Source organism: Nyctibius grandis, chromosome 33 (assembly GCF_013368605.1).
Source record: "Nyctibius grandis isolate bNycGra1 chromosome 33, bNycGra1.pri, whole genome shotgun sequence".
Classification (NCBI taxonomy): domain Eukaryota; kingdom Metazoa; phylum Chordata; class Aves; order Nyctibiiformes; family Nyctibiidae; genus Nyctibius; species Nyctibius grandis.
In genome coordinates, this window is record NC_090690.1 from 1927642 (window position 1) to 1948534 (window position 20893).

The 20893-nt window shown below is 54.6% G+C and overlaps 1 protein-coding gene across 1 annotated transcript in view; it reads right to left on the minus strand.

Annotated features, from left to right (window-relative positions):
- Positions 1-19898, minus strand: part of BIN3 (bridging integrator 3) — a 38347-nt gene extending 18449 nt beyond the window's left edge. The window contains exons 1-4 of the mRNA XM_068421595.1: positions 19830-19898; positions 9575-9623; positions 2207-2247; positions 1527-1588 (exon numbers count right to left, since the gene is read on the minus strand). Coding sequence (XP_068277696.1) covers positions 1527-1588; positions 2207-2247; positions 9575-9623; positions 19830-19837 — 160 coding nt within the window. The 5' untranslated portion in view covers positions 19838-19898. The remainder of the gene's footprint in view (positions 1-1526; positions 1589-2206; positions 2248-9574; positions 9624-19829) is intronic.
- Positions 19899-20893: the final 995 nt, after the last annotated feature.

Here is a 20893-nt window from a genome sequence, read left to right on the forward strand (position 1 = left end):
CCCATCTCTCCTCAGACCACCTTCAAAACCTTCCCTTATGCTCATGATTTCATGCCTTTAAATGAGAAATCAGATCTTACTGGATCTGGCCAAGGCTCATTTGTGACTCTGCCATGTAGCAGAACGGAAAAAGAAAGTCCTCCCACAGCTCCTCTGGGACTTGAAATGCTCCATATAAACAACGCCCACTGCAAGGGAGGGGAGGGGAATCCTTAACAAGGAAAAACTTACCAAGGATCCCTGACAATGACCAAAGTCCCCAAGAAGGGCAGTTTTCACCCTGGAAAGGAGTCCTGGCAGCACCGGTTCCTGGTGCCTTTCCCACCGCTCCCCCTGTGCAAACACATGCACGTGCCAGCATGGCACTGGGAAGGGTGGGAGAGCGCGGGCAAGAGCTGGGATCCGTGTTTATGCCTGGCAATACCCGAGCGTGCACACAGATACACATGCAGGTGAGAGCCTGTGCCATGGGAAGCCCCACCTTTGCCAGCCCTCCCGCTGGCAGAGGGCCCAGAAGGGCTCCTTCCCACTCCCCTGCCCCTCTGTGAACCCAACTCCCACCAGATGAGTGTTGGACCAGTCCAACCCACACCTGCTTGCGCTGGTGCATCTGCCTTGGCTGCGGAGCTGTGGGGGCCCGCTACAAACAGGGACTACTCCAAACCACATGCTGAGAGAAGCCATCTGTGTTTAAAACAGCTCTTTGCTGCATGTTTCTGCAGGCTGCCCTGCTCGGTTCACCCACCGAACCCACTTCTCCTGCCGGATCGCTCCAGCTCCTCTCTCCCATCTTCATTTCAAGCCTGCGCCACGTGGTGCCATCACACCAGTTTCCTACTGGAGAAGCTATGAACGGGGCGGGCAGGGGCTGCCGTGCCTTGGGACAGGACACCCGTGGGGCAGATGCCACCCCACGCAGGCAGTACACGCAGAGGTGACTTGTTTATTGCTTCCCACGTTGACCACGAGGTCAAGCCAAAGCAAGCAGCCACGGAGGGAACAAGCAGGGTTATTCCTGAATGAGGGCTGCTAGGTCAGCTCAGACGTGCCACACGCACAGCCATGCCTACGTGGTGCTCTGCAGACCCCCCAAAGCCTCGTCCCACCTTCCTTTGGCTTCACATTGCATAAGATGTCCTCGACTGAAGTAGATGAATATGCATTGCTCGACACAATAGGCTCAGCTGGAGACTGCTCCTGCCTGTCTAACATGAGAACTGGAATAATTACTCCTACTTTTTGGTTGCAGGAACTGAGGCAAAGGAAAGGAAGTGACTTGTCCAAGGCCACACAGCAAGCCGCAGCTCAAGAGATAGGGACTAAGCCCATAACATACTTTCTGTTCCCTTGGTTGAGATACTGCTCGGCAGCCCTCATGCAGATGGCCTTGTAACTAAGCAAACTGAGTGGGACTGAGATCTAGATTTGTTTTCCAGACTTGTCACAGATTACTCATGTGATCTTGAGAAAGTCACTTCATCTCTTTGTGGCCAAGTTCACAGTCTATGTATCCTACAGTCACATACCCAAGTCTGCATCTGTGCTTTTCTTCATATCCTTCTGAAGTTTTTTGGTCTGATCTTCCAATCTGAAAGATGGGAGAACAAGGCAAAGTCTGAATCTTGGAAAGAAACAAACCGAAGTGTATCACACGCACAACGAATCATTTACGGGCTGAATGTGCTGGCTTCTGTTGCGAGTTAAAAATATCCAGGCGAGGCTCTGTGAAGTTCAGCGCTGCCCAACCTTCTCTGGTTGTTTTCAGATAGTTTTCAACCTTTTCAAGTTGGTGATCCCTTATTCAAAGTCACATATTTTCTTAAGTCCTCGCACTTACCCCAAATGGCAAAGCCAAATGCTCCCAGATGATAAGTGTGAGCTTATGTGACACAGTCAGGACGGTAAAACCGGTATTTGTCCTCGGAGGTGTTGAGCTGTTGGGTGACCCCACAGTTTCCTGGCAATTTTACACTCGCTACTTTAGAGCTGCCATAATCTGCAAACCTCAACCCCACTGCAAATACTTCTTAGGACACCTTTGAACACCCAGCCACCAGAGAAACTCGGAACAATTAGAAATTACAGGGCAGTGAGTGATGTGCTGGGAAGAGCACAACTGGCTAAAATTTCCTGGGAAGATGCAATAAGAGGGAACGAGAGAGAAGTATGCGACTGTTCCTGTTTTACCAGTGTGGCTGATACTTACTGCTGAAGCTTTCCATATTCCCTTTCAAAGTCTCTCTCCACCTGTGGAAAGAAGAGATGGAAATCAGCTCAAAGCCACCGCAGCGGAGCCTGGAGTGGCAACTACCTGTGCAGGGAAACCTGTCCTCAGGAGAAGCCTATGTGAACCCAGGGAAGCGTAAGCTGGGAGTTACGCTTCGAAAGTAAATGAAGTCTTGTTTTTTTTTTCCCTCCAGACTCTCTTGGAGCAAAAGACACCGCCACCAAGTGCGTCAGCTCGTTCCAAGGATGTGCTCCAGCACATGAATTGGAAGCTGACAGAGTAAATGGGAATGCCTTAAAAGCAGAGAGCTCGCAGCTTCGCACGCACCGACACAGGCGCCCACAGCTCAGCTCGGTGCCGGCGGGGGACGAGCCCGCGTTCTGCTCCAGAGGCACGATCGTCCCAGAAGCTGAGGAGCTGCTTCTCCTCCAGCAGCACGCTGCGAAGGTCCCCTGCGGTGGGCCTGCCCGTGGCTGGCTGCCAGACCCCCACCCAGCTGCTCGCTCCCTCCCCGTCCTCAACAGGATGGTTTTTCTCCCCCAAACCCCTCAAGCCCTCCAGTCTCCCTATTATTTGCCCCCTCGACACGCTCCTTATCCCTGCAACAGCTCCCTCTGATGAAACAACTTCGGCTGGAGCCGCGGTCCAAGCGACACCTCGCAAAGGGAGGAGAAACCTGTGCTGGCGAAGAGCGCAGAGCTAAAGAACAGCCTTCTCCCGATGCTACATCACTGACTGCTTCCTCCTACTTGCTATCTGGCAGCAAATCTCCAGTGATACAAGATATTTTAAGGAACTTTCCTTCCATGCTGACTGTTTTAACACACACTTAAACGTTCATTCCACACCTTGTCGACCGAATAAGCAAATGGATTTCAATTGACCAGCCAAGAGCAAATCCATGCGCTTTTGTTGTCATGGGATCAAAACTGGGTTCATTTGTGTTGTCAAGCTACCATGCTATTAAGGAAACGCTAAGTGTTGCAAGCAGCCAGGACGAGAAGGATCCAAAGGTTTGTTCCAAATCTTCAGGCTGTCCTCGGGATTTCAAACCCAGGCTCGATGTGAAAGCAGAACGCTTTGTAGGGACGTTTGCTTTTCAATCCAAATCGCTACGAAAAGACCAGTATCTTAAGACAGAGCTCAGTAATCCCAGTTTTCTTGCAACCTCCTTTTCTAAATATCTTTTTGGTCTGTGCTTTCAGCACAGCAACGACGCGACCAGCCCGACGCGCAGGCAGCCGGTGCCCGGCGTGGCGAGCGTGCCGCGTTCCAGCCCCATCCCCAACAGACAGCTGTCCGCACCGCCAGCTCCCACCATCCGGGGGCTGCGTGCTGGCTCTCCCTGCCGATGAAAAACCTCCAGCCAGCTCCAACTCCCCTTTTCGCGCTGCTAAAAATGGTCGCTGGAGAACAGGCATGGAGCAGCGTGGGGGCAGCTCACACGACTCCTGCCTGGCTCGCAGAAATCCGCAGCAGCTGGTGCCTGGAGGTCAGGTAACCAGCACATAGTAAAAATCACCCTCCATTTCTATGGCTGTTCCGGCTGCTAAAATAACCAGGGAGTTATTTATACGCCTTATGTGTGAATTGTTTTGGTTGCAAACCACAGAGGGTCGGGCACGACTTAAAAACATGTCCTTTGAAGGCTGGTGGCATGGACCTCCAGCCTGCTCCACGTTCGGGAGGCTCTTGTGTCTGCTCAGCAACCAGTTCCTCCAAGAACAGGAGGTTTTGGCCATGAAATGAAACTACCTGGGAAGATCCACAGTATTTGCCCCTTTTGCTGTTCAATCCCCCCCATTCCTGTGCAATGAGCAGAGATGAGCAGAAGGCTTCGTTGCCTAATGGATACAAAGGAAGGCGAAACTTCCCCACTCTGCGTCCTCTGGGGTGATGCAAACCCCCAAACCTTCCACCCTTCACCAAAAGACTCAACCTAATGTGCCCGTGCGCTTGCTACGTACGATCCAGCTGAATCTACAAGGGCCTGACTCACATCTCCAGTGCCATCTATGCAGAGACAGCTGCCCGAGGATTGCTCTTATTTTTCACGCCCACAGTAGCAACTGGCTCCCAGTCATCACAGTCTGATGGAGCCCTCCCAGTCAGCGCTGCTCTCGTTGGCGTCGCAGAAGCCCCGATATACAACACCAGCAGCGAGGAGCAGGGCCCCCCGTGCACTACACAAAGACCTGCTCTCACGTGCTCCCACCGTGCAGATTTACAGGCGACAGCGACGGGTGGATTAGAGGCAAGGACAAGCTGAGAGTGTTGGAGCGAGTGCAGAGGAGGGCGACCAAGCTGGGGAAGGGTCTGGAGGGTCTGACCTACGAGGAACGGCTGAGGGAGCTGGGGGGGTTTAGCCTGGAGAAGAGGAGGCTCAGAGGTGACCTTAGTGCAGTCTACAACTAACTGAAGGGAGGTTGTAGTGGGGTGGGAGTCGGCCTCTTCTCCCAGGCAACCAGCGATAGGACAAGAGGACACAGCCTCAAGCTTGGTCAGGGGAGGGTCAGGTTGGACATCAGGAAGCATTTCTTCTCAGCAAGGGTCATTAGCCATTGGAAGGGGCTGCCCAGGGAGGTGGTGGAGTCACCATCTCTGGAGGGGTTTAAGAAAAGTCTGGACATGGCACTTAGTGCCCTGGTCTAGTTGCCATGGTGGTGTCAGGGCAATGGTTGGACTCGATGAGCCCAGAGGGCTCTTCCAACCTCACTGATTCTGTGAGAGCAAGTCAAGTACATTTTGCAGAGCACACACTAATTCCCGCTCCCAGTAGCTATCATCAATGGCCACACACAGCCGACACTCACGGCAAAGGGCTATGGATAGGATTATCACGTTAAGAGTAACGAGAACAAGAAGTACAGGCACGAAAATTACAATATCCTGAAGGGAAGTTTCCGCAACATTAAAATAATCCCACTTCTCTGCAGCTTCCTTCTGAAAACTCAGAATCAAAACATGTTTCTGTACAGAATGCTTTTTCTCCTAGGCATACGGGCTAGTTAACGCAAGATTGCTCGTCTCTGGGTTTTTATTTAAATCTACATAAAGAACGATGAGTTCTTAAAAGCATCGAAATAAAACGACGTTCTTCTTTTTCACCCAGTTATTTTTGTTTGCAAACACTGGGCCTTCCACCTGCCATAATATCCCTCCTGCTTTAAGGGCAATATCATAATCGACACCATGGTTACAAGGCAACGAAGCAAGACCAAAGCCAATACTACAAAGAGATGGAAATAAGGGACTGTGATGAACCTTCTTATTCCCCTGAGGTTAATTTCTTTTCCTGGAGGAGGAGGACTAGCTGATTTCTACATGTTCCAGTGGTCTCAGCCTCTTTGTGGGTCTTGGGAAAAAAGAAGGAAGCAAGTGCTTCCTCCTCCCTCCTCTCCAAAAAAAAGGAACCCATATAATTACGCCAGAAATTCTGCTATAACCTGGGCTCAGCTTTCGCCATCCCATCAAGCAAGAGGAGATTCAAGGCAAGTAACGTGGGTGAATATTCGCTCTGCGTCCGACAGCGGAGCCCTGAGCCAAAGTAACGCCGCGGAGCGCAGGTGTACCCGGGACTTCACGGGCTTCGCCACCCAGCAAGGTCTCCAAACCCCTGTCCAGCAAGAAAGCTTCCAAGAAAGGCTGCTCAGGTGGCACGCTGAAAGGGAAAACAGATGCACCCCCGAACTGCAGAGACCGGTTACGTACCGCTGAAGGTTGAAGGAAGAGAGTGAAAATGAGTAACATTATTTAACTGGCATCACTTGATTTCACCCCACCATTTCTGTGACATTTACTCCATCATTTTGGGATTTCCAGCTCGCTGGTGGAGCCCAATGGAAAGGCGCTGCCGGCCGGCAGCTGCAGTGGAATCCTCCTGCTCATGGAGCTCCTCCATCCGACATCCCTGGGGAAGGCAGAGCTGCTGGGATGAGTCAAGGAAGGGAGGCTTGGCAGGCGCGCGGGCCCACAGCTCAGGTCTCCGCTCCCTGCCAAGCTGACTCACCCAAGGTTAGCCAGCGAGGAGGAGGAAGGCAAGTCATCTGAGTCAGCCCAGGCCAGAGCGCTGCCGAGGGAGGGAGGAAGGGAGGGAAGAAGGGGTAAAACCTTGGTGATGTGAAAGGGCTGTGCGCTGGGTTGCCCCATCCCAAGAGGGGATGAGAGCTGGCTGGCTCCCCCAGCTTCCACCCCGGCTCCGCGCCCCGTGGGGACACATGGCCGGCTCTTCTTCCCGGCTACCTGCCGGCTCGGATAACCCAAGTCCCGGTGAAGAGCAGGGTACAACCTCGGGGTGACGCGGATGAACTTCAGCGAGCTGGAGCCGCAAGAGAGCTCAGAAGACAACCATAGCTCTGGTTCCAGTGAAACCTCTGCTCGGACCGAAGTTATCCTGGGGGAGGGAAGAACATCTCTGCCATAAGAGGCTGCATCGGATTTGAGCAATAAACATTCTGTAGAGAGATATAATTCTAACAGGTTTAACTCCTATCACTGGGCATTAGTTTAATGGGGCTGTGCTACCATGTCCTCTGCAGCTCCGCTGACAGCAGGTCCTCTCTGCGCATTAGATCCTCCCACCTGGCTCCCGGGCTCTCGGCAAGCCCGGTGACAGCTGCTCTTTTCAGGGGAGAGGAGGGGAGAGATTATGCTGTCTGGAATTGGATTTGCCCAGGTTAAGGTGGAAACAAAGCAGAGGCATGTCTGGGGGGTGGGAGATCACTTCAGTTCACCAGCCGAGATTTTCTACGGGGGTTTCCTTCTACCTGCGGAGCTAAACTGTGGCTGACACCATGCCCTTCTTCAAAGGATCAGAAGCGAGTGGGCATAGGGAGTCATGACTAATTCCCTCGGCAGCCTAGGCAAATTGCTTTTCAGTACTACTGCCGGCCTGGATTTGACACCAGCCCCAGCATCGTTTCATCAAGAAAAGAAGAAAGCCTCGCTGGCGAGCGAAGCTTCTCTCAGCAAAGCGATCCTCCCCTCTCCTGCGCTCGAGTTACACGCCTCATGGAGAGCCAAATAAGTGAGATCCTGACAAATGCCTTTTTTTTTTTTTCTCTCTCTCCCCCCTTCCTCTTTTGTGGTCCAATCTCTGTGAGTGGGAGATCCTCTACCCGCAACCACTTCCCTTCGGATGGGCTTGGGATGCAGCCCTGGAGATGCCACACCTTCCCACTTCCTGCAGCGGGCTCCAGAGCCCAACATCTGGAACATCGCAGACCTCGGCTGCTACCGCTGTTCCCCAAAGCCCGCACAGATGGAGCGTCTCAGCCTGCAACTGGGAGGTAGAGTCGGAGGCCTCGAGCTCGCTAGAGCTACAAAGCAGCCCCATCGCTTCCACACCACGATGCTGAACCGCTCCCAGGGGCGATCGGCGGTTTCCTGTCGTTTGTTCTTCTTTGAAGAGCTGCACTTTACACTCACTGTGAGGTTGCAAAGCTTTGGGCTTCCTGCTTTCTGCTTTCCATGTATCTGCTGCCTGCAAAGTATCGTCATCCTCAACACATGGCAAGTGGAAGCCATTTAAAAATCGGCATCTGGCTCCGAGCTACCAAGTCGTTGACACAAAAACTTGTTGTTCTTCTTGGGGGAGCTGAGGAAGAGGAGGAAGGAAGGAAGGAAAGGGAAAAGGCCTGGAAATGCTGAATGAACCTCTGCCTGCTGGATATTCTGAGCTGTTCTATTTAACACACACACACACACACACACATATATATATATATATATATAAAAGCAATGCCTGCCAACTGCCTCAGAACAGCACATACCAGCAGCTCAGGGGAAGGCAAGCTCTCAAAGGTGCAACTGTTTATCTGCACCAACCCCCAGCTCCTGCCGCAGCTCGTGGATGGCCGATGTCAGCAGCAACGGAGCATGGCACAGGGGAGACAAGGTCTTTCAGACAACCTTTCACAACACCAAATGCAGCAGGAGCAGAGGAAAATCAGCAAGCGCTGGCAAGAGAGAAAATATAGTCAACTTGGATGTGAGAACGGGTGGGATGGAGATGTCCAAGGAAGCTGGGCAACACACCCAGAGCTGCAGAGCAGTTGGTTCTTGCCCTTCTGGAAGGACATCGGTGTTGGAAACACCAGGAAAGAGGACAAGAGGCAAAACCTTGTGGAATGAGGCAACGTGGGGGCTCCTGAAAGGAACGGGAATGGGTGTGAAGACCTGAGGCTGGTGGGCTGCCTCTCCCAGGGGGCTGCACACAGCAGCACCTTCTACCGGCCGGTCGCCAGCCCCTGGAGAAAGGGCAGCTGAAGAGACGCAAAAACCACTGAGGGATTTTTTCAGTCCTTGTCTTCATCGCCTGCCTGGCTGAAATTTTGTACTGACAGTTTGGAGCCGCTACAGAAAATCGCTGCTCTACGGCAGCAGACAACTACCAAATCCTTTAAAATAAAACACGACAACCAAGCTATAAAGGGAGTGGCAGAACGAGCCCTCTGCCTCGGGGGGAAAATGTCATGTCCCAAGGAGAAACTACCCCGTAAACACGAGTGCCCACGCATCCTGAGGACTTAGCCGTGATGAGCGTCCCAGAGAGGAAGGATCAGAGATGTCAGTCTGTTCGAGGGATTAGGTCACCAATGCCGTTATAACGACAAGGTCTCCACCACGCTCGCTGTCAGGGCACTTATTTTAGAGCAGGTATGCAGGTTAGTTTTCAGGGAGAGCTACTGTGAGGTCCCACAGGTTTTTTTTTGCACGGGACAAAGGCAAAGACCATCTGCTTAAGAAGGGAAAATACCGCAGCCAGCTGCAAGCAACGGCACTTGGGATAGGAGTCGCAAAGACACGAGAATACAAAATGCTTTTTTAATTTGCTTTTAAAGCAAATGCTGTGCAGCACAAATTAATTCACGCCCGAGCACTAAGCATCTCAGCTTATAAGCCTTTCTTTGGAAACAGTTATATTCAGCGATCTGAACCACTCCTCCTCCTCCATCTGCTCAGAAAGGATGAACAAACAAGCCATTGCTGAAAGAAGGAAGGAAGGAAGGAAGCCCGTTCAGCCATCTCCGAGGAAAACTGTGCCAGACCAAAAGAGCTCTTCCCCTCACCCCCTCCCCACCCTAAAAAGAAAAAATTAAAAAAAAAAGAAAATTAAACAGATCCCAACCCAAAATACTCTCTCCCTGGCTGGGGCTCCCCCTCACTCCTCGCACGAGGAGCCGAGCGCTGGTCACACGCGGCAACAGGTTCTGCTCGCTCACATCTCCCTCCCACGCGCGCGCACACGCACACGCTCGCAAAATGGGACGAGTCAAAGTGCCGGCTTGACTCATCAGCCACATGATCAAAGGCTGGATCTAAAAAAGGGGGAACTGGTTTACTCACTGTCTTGGGTACAATCTGTTTCTTGGGCTGCCCGATCTTGAACGGTATCCTGGAAAAGAGAGAAGAGGGAACGTGTAAGCAAGCGGTGCTGGCCTCAAACAGCCCAGCCCTGCGGGGCTTGTCCTCGGTGATGGGCTTTGGGGTGAGCAGCTGGTGAAGGGTCTGGAGGGTCTGACCTACGAGGAACGGCTGAGGGAGCTGGGGGGGTTTAGCCTGGAGAAGAGGAGGCTCAGAGGTGACCTTGGTGCAGTCTACAACTACCTGAACGGAGGTTGTAGCGCAGTGGGAGTCGGCCTCTTCTCCCAGGCAACCAGCGATAGGACAAGAGGACACAGCCTCAAGCTGCGCCAGGGGAGGGTCAGGTTGGACATGAGGAAGCATTTCTTCTCAGCAAGGGTCATTAGGCATTGGAAGGGGCTGCCCAGGGAGGTGGTGGAGTCACCATCTCTGGAGGGGTTGAAGAAAAGCCTGGACATGGCACTTAGTGCCCTGGTCTAGTTGCCATGGTGGTGTCAGGGCAATGGTTGGACTCGATGATCCCAGAGGGCTCTTCCAACCTCATTGATTCTGGGTCTGTCCCGAGGCAGCAGCACCCCTTTCCCTGCAGCGTGCTCCCCCTCCGAGAGCTGCTGTCTCCCCCAAGGCCAGTACCCCCATCTCCAGCCGCAGCACGCCGCTTTCCCCACCCTCCGAGCACAGCAAATAGATGCAATGGATGCTCCAGGCATCCGTTAGCAAAACAAACTTCACTGTGTTTAAAAACAAATCCGAAGGGGAAGAAGAAAAAAATTAAATAAATAAAAAAACAAGCCCTGTAAATATTTAGAAAGAGGATATTAAAAAAAGTAACAAGCCGAGTGTCTGGAGCTGTGAGCTGCTTCAAAGGATTTCTCTGATACAACAGCTGTAGGAGCAGCTCACCTGCCAGCAGAACAACCTTCATTCTTAAAATCTTTAATATGGTTGCTAGTAAAATCTGGGTTACCTGAATGATTTTTCCCCACGCGAGCTAGCTCAAAGGTGAAGAGTACTCAAAATAAATTACGCAACATATGTAAGGGTGGCTGGGTCAGATGGTTACAGCCACGCAGCCGCCCTGAAAATAATTGGATTTCTTTCACCTATAAGAAAAGTCCAGGAATTCAACTGCTGTTTTCAACGTATTTAATTAAGTTAAAGAGGTGCTGCTTGGTTAAAGCATCTCACACAAAATCTCCTGTTTTCTGCATCACGCTGCTTCTACCAAAAAGGAAACGCTGGTCCCGTGCTGAAACGCAAGCATCTTTTCCCAGATATGCCCCAGCTCCTCGCTTGGCATCGCGTCTCAGAGCCGGGCTAGACACTTCCTGGGAAGGTGCCCAAGTCCCTGCTTGGACCACTCCAAATTCTCACTGCTAGCCCAAGGCTAAGCTAATCACATGCATTTTTGGGCTCAGCCGCTGCCTCCCGAGCTGGCTTCTCCCACTGCTGGGCAGCAAACGCATGGCTGGGTCCCCGTTTGCTTCTCACCAGCTTTACTTACAACATCCCCCTCACCAGCACTACTATAACACTGCTCAATCAGAGAACTGGAACCCCAGAACACATTTTTACCAGCGTAACGTGCCGTAAAATCCAGCTATGAGCAACGCCACGCGATGGGAGAAAGTGCTGGCGACGAAGCGACGCGGCAAACCCAAGATTATCCGACGACCTGACCCCTCCCGGCCCCGCTCCTGCCCATCTTCGCCGCTGTTTTTGAACCAACGGTGTAATTAGCCACCGGTAATAAACAGGGCCTGCGAGCCCTGCGCACCTCCTGAGCGGCTCAGGGCGCACAAGCCAACCTGAGTCACCAAGGTTTAAATTTAAATTTTTCTGGAGAGCTTCCTGTTTATGGCTCTCTGGTTGGACCGATATAATTTTAGGCTGTTAACCCTTTCCAGCTCCCGTGGCAGAGCCGGTAGCCGTGAATCACACTTTTTTTATAAACAAACACTCGTCTGGTGTATAATTACCCTGTCAATAACTGGGTGTGTGGTGCCTTACAGGAAGAAAGCAAAAAAAAAAAATAACGATTTTTTCTTTGTGTTTTCCTACATGGGTCAATTATAAACTAAAATGAGGCGCCTCCCTTACTCTCGCAGGCACAGGCTGTCCCGTCCGCAGCCAGGTGCCGTCACTCGATGTTTTTGGAAGTGATGGCATCAACCTGTCTCGGTGGAAGGAGGAGGAAAAGATGTGCTCTTTCCCCAGGGGAGTGATTACCCCGAGAAAAACCAGCTTGCAGGAGCCATGGGGGCTGCTGGGCAATCTCCGGGTTCGAGCTGGAGCTAGGCTGGTTCCTAGCGGGAAAGCACAATTAACAGGGTGATTAAAGCATTACCCACACACAACCTTCCCCCTCCCTTGTCCAGCCAACCCTGGTTATTCAGAGAAGCGATCCCGACAGCCGTCCACTGCCAAGCTGGGTTAAATCAAGGCAATTCTGGTCATAAAAGAGGGATGTGGGGAACAGCCTGGGCAAAGCCATGAGTTGGCATCAGTCGGGTGCCCCCGAGCTGGCACAGCCAAGGGGAAGGCAGCGGGGAGCGCAGGGGGTCCCGTCCCATCCCTCATCGGGGAAGGAAAACAAACCCTCAGCTACTTTCTTCCAGAACAAAAGAAAGTCACTGCAGCGCTTCATAAGGCTGCAAACACACTTTGAAGCAGTAAATATCTCTATTAGCATCGTGATGCCACTTGGTTAATTATATCTGTCTCGGTAAAACCTCTAAAAAATAACCCTGCAAGTAATGTCTGTTCCCCAACTATTTTCTTTTTTATTGCTATTTTACAATTTGAGATAATCTTCCCAGTTTCTGAATCTTTGCCTTTTAATATAGTTCTGTGGCAAGGGGGGAAAAAAAAGATGCATAAGCAGGAACAAAAGCAGTGGGGAAGAAAAAAAGATGAGAGATACAGATTTTATCTGAGCTTTAAAAACAAATAGATACACCCAGTGCTCCGAAACACTGGTAAGCTGCTGCTGGCACCAAGAATTTTTGCCCTTCCATGAGTCTGCGAAACAGGGGGGACAAAGTGTGCCTGACACAGCAACATTACAACCATTCACTGAAAAATTAAGAGCTGCCAGGGGTTTTATTCTGTTTCGAAATATGATGGGCACGATGCAAACGAGCTGGAGAGAGATGGGTCGGTGCCTTTTATCGCCACGGATTACCGGTGCGTCACAGCCACCACCGTTACCTTAAAAGAAAAACCAGAATCGGTGCATTTTTTTTTTTTTGATCTCTCATTTCTGCTGAGCGAGAGAAAGCTGGGGTTGTGTTTGGGGTGTGAAATCCCTTGAAATCCTTGTTCCTGAAGAGCGCGAGCGCGCTGACTCACAGCCGGAGCGTTCCCACCCTGGTCCCCCCCGCGCCGCGGGGCTGGGGGAGCATCCCCCCCTGCGGGGAGGTCACTGGAGTTTGGTGGGGTTCAGCTGGGAGGGAGGAGAGCGAAGTACTGCAGGGAGGGGGTGGGAAGAGCTTAAAGTAGGAAAAAAAGTGTGGGTGGAGAGAATCCTGCGAGCTTCTACTCGGGGATGCTCAGGAACCCCAGGGAGGGGAAGGTGGGAGAAGCTGTGGCTAATTTTCTCTGAAGTTTCCCCAGCAATGTCATATATTTACTTGGCTTTTCCGTGTGCAAACCCAGGGCCACACACCAAAGCAGCTAATTCTCCTCTGGATGCACAGGAGAGTTGCAAACAAACCTCGTAGGCAGGAGGGGAATATGGCTCAACGAGGTCTGCGGGGAGCTGGAGGTTAAACCACGTAGCTCCCCCTCCCAGTCTCCGCCAGTCCCCCGAAACGAAGGCAGGAATTGCCAGTGTGAATCAGACTCAATCATTGCTAATTTAGGGAGGCGATGGCCCTTTTGCTGTGTTGGACTGAGCAGGACATCAAACCTTGGCTCCATCCCCGGCATGAAGCGTTTTGACCCACAGCTGATAAGCCGCTGCCCCTGGGGATGCTGAGCCGCTCGCTGCTGAGCCAGGGGCTGGGGAGGGAAGGATGGACAGACAGACGGACAGGCAGCGGGCGAGGGAAGGGGCAGGGAGGGCTGGGGCAGCGTGCTCGTGTTTTGGAGGCTAATCCCCCAGGAATTCCTAAATTCCCCCCAGACACTTAGGAAAAGCGATGCCAAGTCTCTGGTGATGGCACACCATCCCAATCCCTATTTCTGCCGCAGCTGGCAGCGGACACGGGCGGCGTTTGCCAGGGACCCGCAGGCCTCAGTGTGGTAGGAACTGGTGGCAATGGCTGGTTTTTATCGGTAACACCAGACCGCCAACTAAACTCATGTTTTGTGAGAAGTGCCCGCTTCCCGTGGAAAGTTTCAAGGCGCTTTTTTTTTTTCCCCCATCAAAACCCCAAGGGCCAGCAAGCCAGCGCAGCCTGGATTCCTGCCAGAGCTTTTCACTCTTTGAATTTCCACCAAAAAAAAAATCTCAATTCTTTCACCAGAAACAAACCTCTCTCTGCTCGCAGCCAGGACGACACCCAGCCCCCCGTGCTGCGAGGGGTGACCCCAACCCACCGAGGCCCATCTTCTTAACGACGTTGGCACGTGGCACGCCGAGGGCTTTGACAAAACCATCTGTTTATACCTGAACCTCTGTCAAGCCAAAAACTGGCCCTAAGCTCTCCCAGAAACTCCCCCTGCGAGAGTGAGGGGCCCTTCCCCAAGCCCTGCTCGGCTCCATGGTGAGCCCTTCCCTTCGCCTGAGCTCCTGCTTTGGGAGAGGACTCGGCTCGAGGGTAATCGCAGCCAGACCTGCCTGTTCACGGGACTAGCTGCTATCCGGGAGAGATCAAAGCGTTCCTGCCAACATCAAGAGGAAGGCTGGGAGCACCCAGGGAAGGATGTGAACGTGTAGGCAATAACTTTCACTTTCTCCTTGCCGTTATCTAGTTAATTTGAGTGAGCATCTCTACGGCCTGAGGGTGCTTCTCCTCCCCACGCCGTGCCCTCTGCGCTCAGGTAAGCATCGCTACAAGACGTCGGTGTTAGGAAAGGAGCTTTCTGTGATGTGTTACAGGAAAGCCAGAGAACCCTGGAAGTTCAAGGGCAGCTGCAGCCCCCACCAGTAGCTGCTGAAACAGGACTAATTATCTCATTAGTGTTCCTGAGTCCTAACAAGTGAGACCTGAGGAGAGGCAACGCGGCGAAGCGCAGGGTGCTGCGCACGTGCAAACCGACTCCGGGCACCCGGACCGCGGGTCTCACAACTTTGGGCTTCCTCAAAATCCTCAAAAGCTGCAAATCTGTGGCCGTGCGGGCTGCCCCGGAGCCAGGGGGGGGATCCCAGCCCTGCCCAGGTGAGAAAGGCACGAAGGCAGACGCGGGTTAGGCATTAATCTCGAGCATCGCTCCGGATGCCTCGCTGTACTACACCGTGTCCATGGAAACTGCATGCACCGTCCCACCCCGCTCCCCCCCGCTTCGCAGGAACTCATAGCAACCGCTCCAAACACAGCGCGAAGGCATGAAAAAAAAAAAAAGGAAAAAATTATTCAAACGGATCACAAACAGCTTATGTCGAGGGAGACTCTGCGCCAAATTCTGGTTTGGGTTTTCTCTTCGGTGGAGAGGAGAGGGGAGGTCACGGGGCGGCGAGAGGAGCGATGGAAATAAACGCATCCATCCCCGCAGGCACGTGCTCCCACCTGCATTCCAACCCCTTCCCTACGAACTTGCAGGCGTTAAGCTGCAAATGGATGTCAGAGCGAGCCCCTGCAGCAGGGGAGGAGGCAAAAAGAAGATGTAAACATTTATTTTGTGTCGGTTTAGGTCAGGGAAACAAGGCACCGTCCTCAACTTGGGCAGCGGAGAGGTGCGCCCGCAGCCGGCGAGCGCTTCGGAGCAGGGGCTGCTCGTATCTCTGCATCTTGTGCAGAGCCGAGCGCGGTGTCAGTGTTAAGCAAATCAAAAATAATGTCAGAATCTACTCTCCCACCCATTCCAAGATGAGCGTGAAAAAAATAATGATATTTTACTCACCCATCAAAAGAAAATTACTCACGCCAGGCGCGTGGGCGAGCAGAATTTTGCAAGGCTGTTTTAGGCCCTGACTATGCTACAAAAATATCCATTTTAAGCATGGTTGTGAAACACGGTTGTGGCTCAACTATAACACTGGTTTTTAGCTACCTGTACAAAGAAGGCGGAAAAAAAAATAATAATTAAGAAATAACCACGTGCTAATCGCGCTGCGAGGACCACGCCGTGATCTCCCACCGTGGCGCACGGCTCTTGCTGGCTCGCTGCACCCCGGGAGATGCAGGAGGGCACGCCAGCGTTTCGGTTTCGCTGCGATAATACCTCTGGGATGTGCAAAAACCACCTCGCACGGGTGCCACGGGCGGCAGCGCCGTGCAGGGAGGTGTTCGGGAGCTGCGCGCACCTCGCTCACCGCTTTGGTATCCAGTTGCTTCATCCGATCTAATTTTATCCCGTGCTCATCTCCAAATCCTGGTTTCGCTGAAACCCGCAGAGAAGGGGGAGCGTTGCCATTGACCACGAGGGGACTGTGATTTGGGCTCCGAAAAATATCAATATTGATTCACCGGGAAGAAAACGGCACCTCGGTCCGTGTTTGCGTCGCACCTGCCCAACGTGGCCACAGCACAGCTCCAAAACACGGCAAACAAAACGAGTAACCAGCAAACCTACTCTTAGGCTACAACCCACCTCCCCACTCGCTAGCAGGCATAAATCCATCCCTCACCATCCCTTCTGAGACGGGCAGCCCAACTCCAGCCTCCTCTTCCTCACCTCCATCCCCAAATATTTCAGCAAACACATGCACGTGAGCTCCAGATTGCAGCCGATAAAGATCTGGGGAGTTAAATATCGCACAACCGCGCAGTTTCGCTCTCCACTTCAAATCGATGCCAGCTCCTCAGTCCACTTAGCGAGAGCTCCCTGCCAAGAGGCATATGGTTTAGCAGTCCGGCAACGGCAACCCCCCTGCACACCAATAATACGCTGCAGCGCCACGAGAACACACGTGCTTCGCACTTGCCTCGCTGTCAACATTTGCTTCACATATTTTTTTCTCCCAGTAAATACCAGCTGTTGCAGCGGTGCCGCGAGGCAGCGCTCGGCTATCGAGCTGTCACACTACTAAAATCCCTTTCCTGTTTGTAAAAATCACCTGGAGGAGCTGGGAAACCCGAGGAGGAGGTTATTTGGGAGCCTGGTTATGAGCTGCAACAGCATTTAGGTTTATGCAGTTTCACGACCCTTAAAAACCCTTTACACGGTGACAAATGCTTGTGGCAACTGAAGATGATGATACAGTAAAAGCCATCACTCTGTTTCTCTTTATTTTTTTAAAAGGAGCGATGGTGAAAGTAATCACTGGAGTAAAACACACGGCCGCAGGTGAGTGGTGAGGAAGAGGGGGATGTGGACACATTCAAGACTCCAATCCACGGCGTAAAGCCTGAAGGAAGCCACGGAGCTTCGCCAAGATTTAGGAAACATCTCATCTGTCCATGCAAGGCTGTTTCCCAAAACAAGCCTACTCCTGCTCTAAATAAAGCTCAGCCTAGAAAGACAGCACTGCCGAGTTGCCTAGGAGCTGGAGTCGGGAATTCGGGGGTTTAGCCCAGCCTCTGTCACCAGCGGGTTACTCTCTACTCCCTGGAGCAAAGCTTTCCCGTGCTGGTCCAAGGGGCATCGCTGTGTTCCGAGTCCCGACGCGCCGAGGGAAAGCGAAGGATTAACCACACACCATTCCACAAGGCATCTACCAGCCCGCTCTCAGCTTCTTTGCCCTTTAGTCCGTAGAGAATCTCACACAGCCCTTCGCAAAATAATTGAGGTAACGAGGGTACAGAAGCAAAACTGGAGGCAGTTACGTGCCGCTTCCCCAGCATGACCTGCAGGACAGAGCTGAGGATGAAGCTCCATCCTCTTGATCGACCCCTGCAAAAGGGGGTTTTAATCAGCGCTGCCCCGGCCTAACGGTGCCCGTCGCTGGAGAGACACACGTGCACGCTAAGCAAACACGCCCCGCCGGGCTGGAACAAAGCTCGCTCCCTCCGTGGGGATGGTAGAGCTGAGGCGTCGGGGCCGGACACGTTTGACGTTTGAGGAGCAGGGCACGACCCCGGCACAATCGCTTCTCCCTCCCTCGCCAGCGTTTGTTACCGCTGGCCACTGCCGACGGGAGCGTAACCCCTCGCCGCGGCAGCGAGCCGGACGTCACGCCAAGGCCATCCCTGCCAGCCGGGCGCTGAACTTGGGCCCCCCGTGAATAGGGCGATTCATCCCGGGCGGGCGGCTGCGTGAATGATCAGCCGGGAGGGCTGGCACGGCCGGCGAGGCCGAACTGAGAGCGATTGTGTCAGTGACACGTCGCCGAAGGCCCGCGGGGTCAGAGCCCCTCGCGTCCGCGCGTAAGCGGAGCCACGACACGCCGAAGGAGTGACGCTGCCAGAGAAGAAAGAGGAGACTCAGACTCCGGCGGAGTCCCCCCCTCCTTCCAGCAATGACCTTTCATTCGTCCCCAGCAACAGGCAAAAACACCCGGTCTCTCAGTAAAAGCCACGTGTGTTGTAGGGAAGCCACCAGATGCCACAAGCTCCAGTCCCCAGGCGAGGTCCTGGGGAGTAGCGTGGCCATTCAGAGGCTGGAAAGCGCAGAGGGGAAGTGTTGCCGCTCCGCACCTGAATTATCCCACATCAGTCATGTGAAAGGAAGATTTATTTCTTACGTTTTCAGACCAGGAGAGTGGAGCAGCCCTCTCCCACAAGCAGCCCCTGGGCTCACGAGGGCAGCCCGGGCAAAAGGCGGCTCCGAGACCCTCGTTAACCAGCGCTGTCTATAATCATGGCTGCTCTGAGACAAGTAAAGCAGAATAAAAATTAACCCAGTGGATAAGTGTGTATTTTTAACCAAAACGCCCCCTTTTAATAGCTACCTGCGTGCACATCGTTATATTGCTGAAGTATGTTTCCAGACCACAACTTCCCCCCAAAAAATCTTCAATTTTCACCCTGTGCCTGCCCTGGCAAACTCAGCCCGAGACCACCAGGCACAGGGAAGGCCTTTTTTCTCCTTAAACCATCACATCCTTCACCTCTCACAACGGTGCCGGCTCTATGTGACTATCCGTGATGAGAAATCGCGCACAGCAGCCAAGATTAATGTCTAACACAATTAGTCTAACTAAGCCAGCGCTTATTTAGAGCGCAGACACGCAGGAGCAGCACGCCAAAGGCCGCGGTGTCCGAACCGAGCCTCGCACAAGTCTGATTCAAACACACGTGGGAACTCTTTTTTTAACCAAAAAGCTTTACTTTAATGGAGCAGAAGGCAGTTTTACAGCGTTTCAGCCTCACGGAGCCACCAGGGTCGGAGGGGACCTTTGGGGACCCCCCGCCTCCCCGCACTGACCCCTTCGCCCCGCAGCAGCACCCACGCGCAGGGCAGTGAGCCGGGCTGCAGGGGGGTGGGAGGGCAGGGGAGGGGCAAGGGGGTCAGGCCTGTGCTCCCCCTTACCCGGGGTGAAGGCCAGGTCCGCCGCAGCCTCGGGAGGGACGGACACAGCTGCTGCCGGGGGCACGGGCGAGGGGCCCCCCGGGCGCACACACGTTAGACACCCACATATCCTATGTGGGCCTACAGACACGGCTCCGGGGCAGCTACACCGGGGCCAAGCCTGGCCAGAACTGGAGCAAAGCCCAGCCTGCACTGGGCTAGCACCGGGACCCCCCCACCAGCCAGCACTGGGCCAGCACCAGGACCCCCCACACCAGCCAGCACTGGGCCAGCACCGAGGCTCCCCCCTGGGCCAGCACTGGGCCAGCACCGAGGCTCCCCTCCAGGCCAGCACCGGGCCAGCACCGAGGCTCCCCCCTGGGCCAGCACTGGGCCAGCACCGAGGCTCCCCCCTGGGCCAGCACTGGGCCAGCACCGAGGCTCCCCCCTGGGCCAGCACTGGGCCAGCACCGAGGCCCCCTCCGGGCCAGCACTGGGCCAGCACCGGGCCTTCCTCCCGGACCAGCACTGGGCCTTCCCCCTGGGCCAGCACCGGGGCCCTCCTAGGCCGCCAGCCCCGGCAGCGCCCGCGGTGAGAAGCCGGGGCCTGTCTGGCCGAGCGCCGCAGCGGAGCGGGCCGAGCCGGGCCGGGCCGGGCCCCGGGGGTAACGGGGAGCTGCGGGCCCCGCGGAGCGGAGCACAGAGCGGCGCGGCCGGGCCGGCCCGGGGGTCCCGCACTCACCAGCTCATGGTTCCCCGCCGCCCCGCGCCGCTCCCGGAAGTGCCACCGCCTTCGCCCCGCCCCTTCCGGTAGCGCCGCCAGCGGGCGGGAGCGTTAACCCGCCGCGGGGGTGACGTCAGGGAGGGGGCGTGACGTCACGGGGCAGGGCCGGGGTCCGGAGCCGGGGCCGGAGGGGGAAACCGGCGAGAAAACGCTTAAAATCCTCCGGATTCGGTGCAAACCCTGGAAACGGAGCGGGGGGTGTCGGAATAAAACCACCGTCACGCCCCAAAACCGGGAGCACCGGGGGGGGGGGTGGCCAGGAGCACCCCGGGGTGGGCGAGGGGGGGGTGGCCAGGAGCACCCCGGGGTGGGCGAGGGGAGGGGGTGCTCCGGGGCACCCCGGGGTGGGCAAGGGCGCGGGGAAGGGCAGCAGGGATGGGTGGCACACTTGGGAGGGGGGGGAGCAGCCATTTTTGGGGAGAAACCCCCGGAATCCGGCACCAGGAGGCCGGGCAGGGGCAGATGGGGCAGCGAAGACATTTTGGCGACCAAAAAGCCCCCCTGCCCTCAGCACTGTCCCCAGCAGCCACCTCCAGCCGTGACCCCGGGGGCAGTGGGACGAAGCAAAACACCCCCTGAGCTCTGTGTGCCCTTGGACCCCCATTGCCAGCCCGGGGTGACGTCCCGGTGGGGGGACCAGGCTCGGTGCCGGTGACACCAGGCTGGCGATGGCACGTGCCACTGCACGGGGCCGAGGGGAGGAGGCCCGGGATGGGTGCCAGGGGTGGCTTTATCAATTAGCAGGTGGAGGTAAACAGGGCGGTAATTACAGGCAGGGAGGATGATGCTAAACTGGGAAGGTGTTACCGACACCGGCGAGGACGGGATTAGCCCAAAAGGAGCGAGGAGGGGGGCAAACCTGGGCAGGTGACAGTGGGGACAGTGCCCGGGGTGGCAGAGACCCCAGGCACCCATTTTGTCGGAGCAAATGGAGAGGGGAGGCAGCCGGGAGGACCCCACTGTGCCCCCGGCCGAGGCGTGGGCAGGGTGGGGATGGAGCGAGGCTGGTGCCAGGGGTGCTG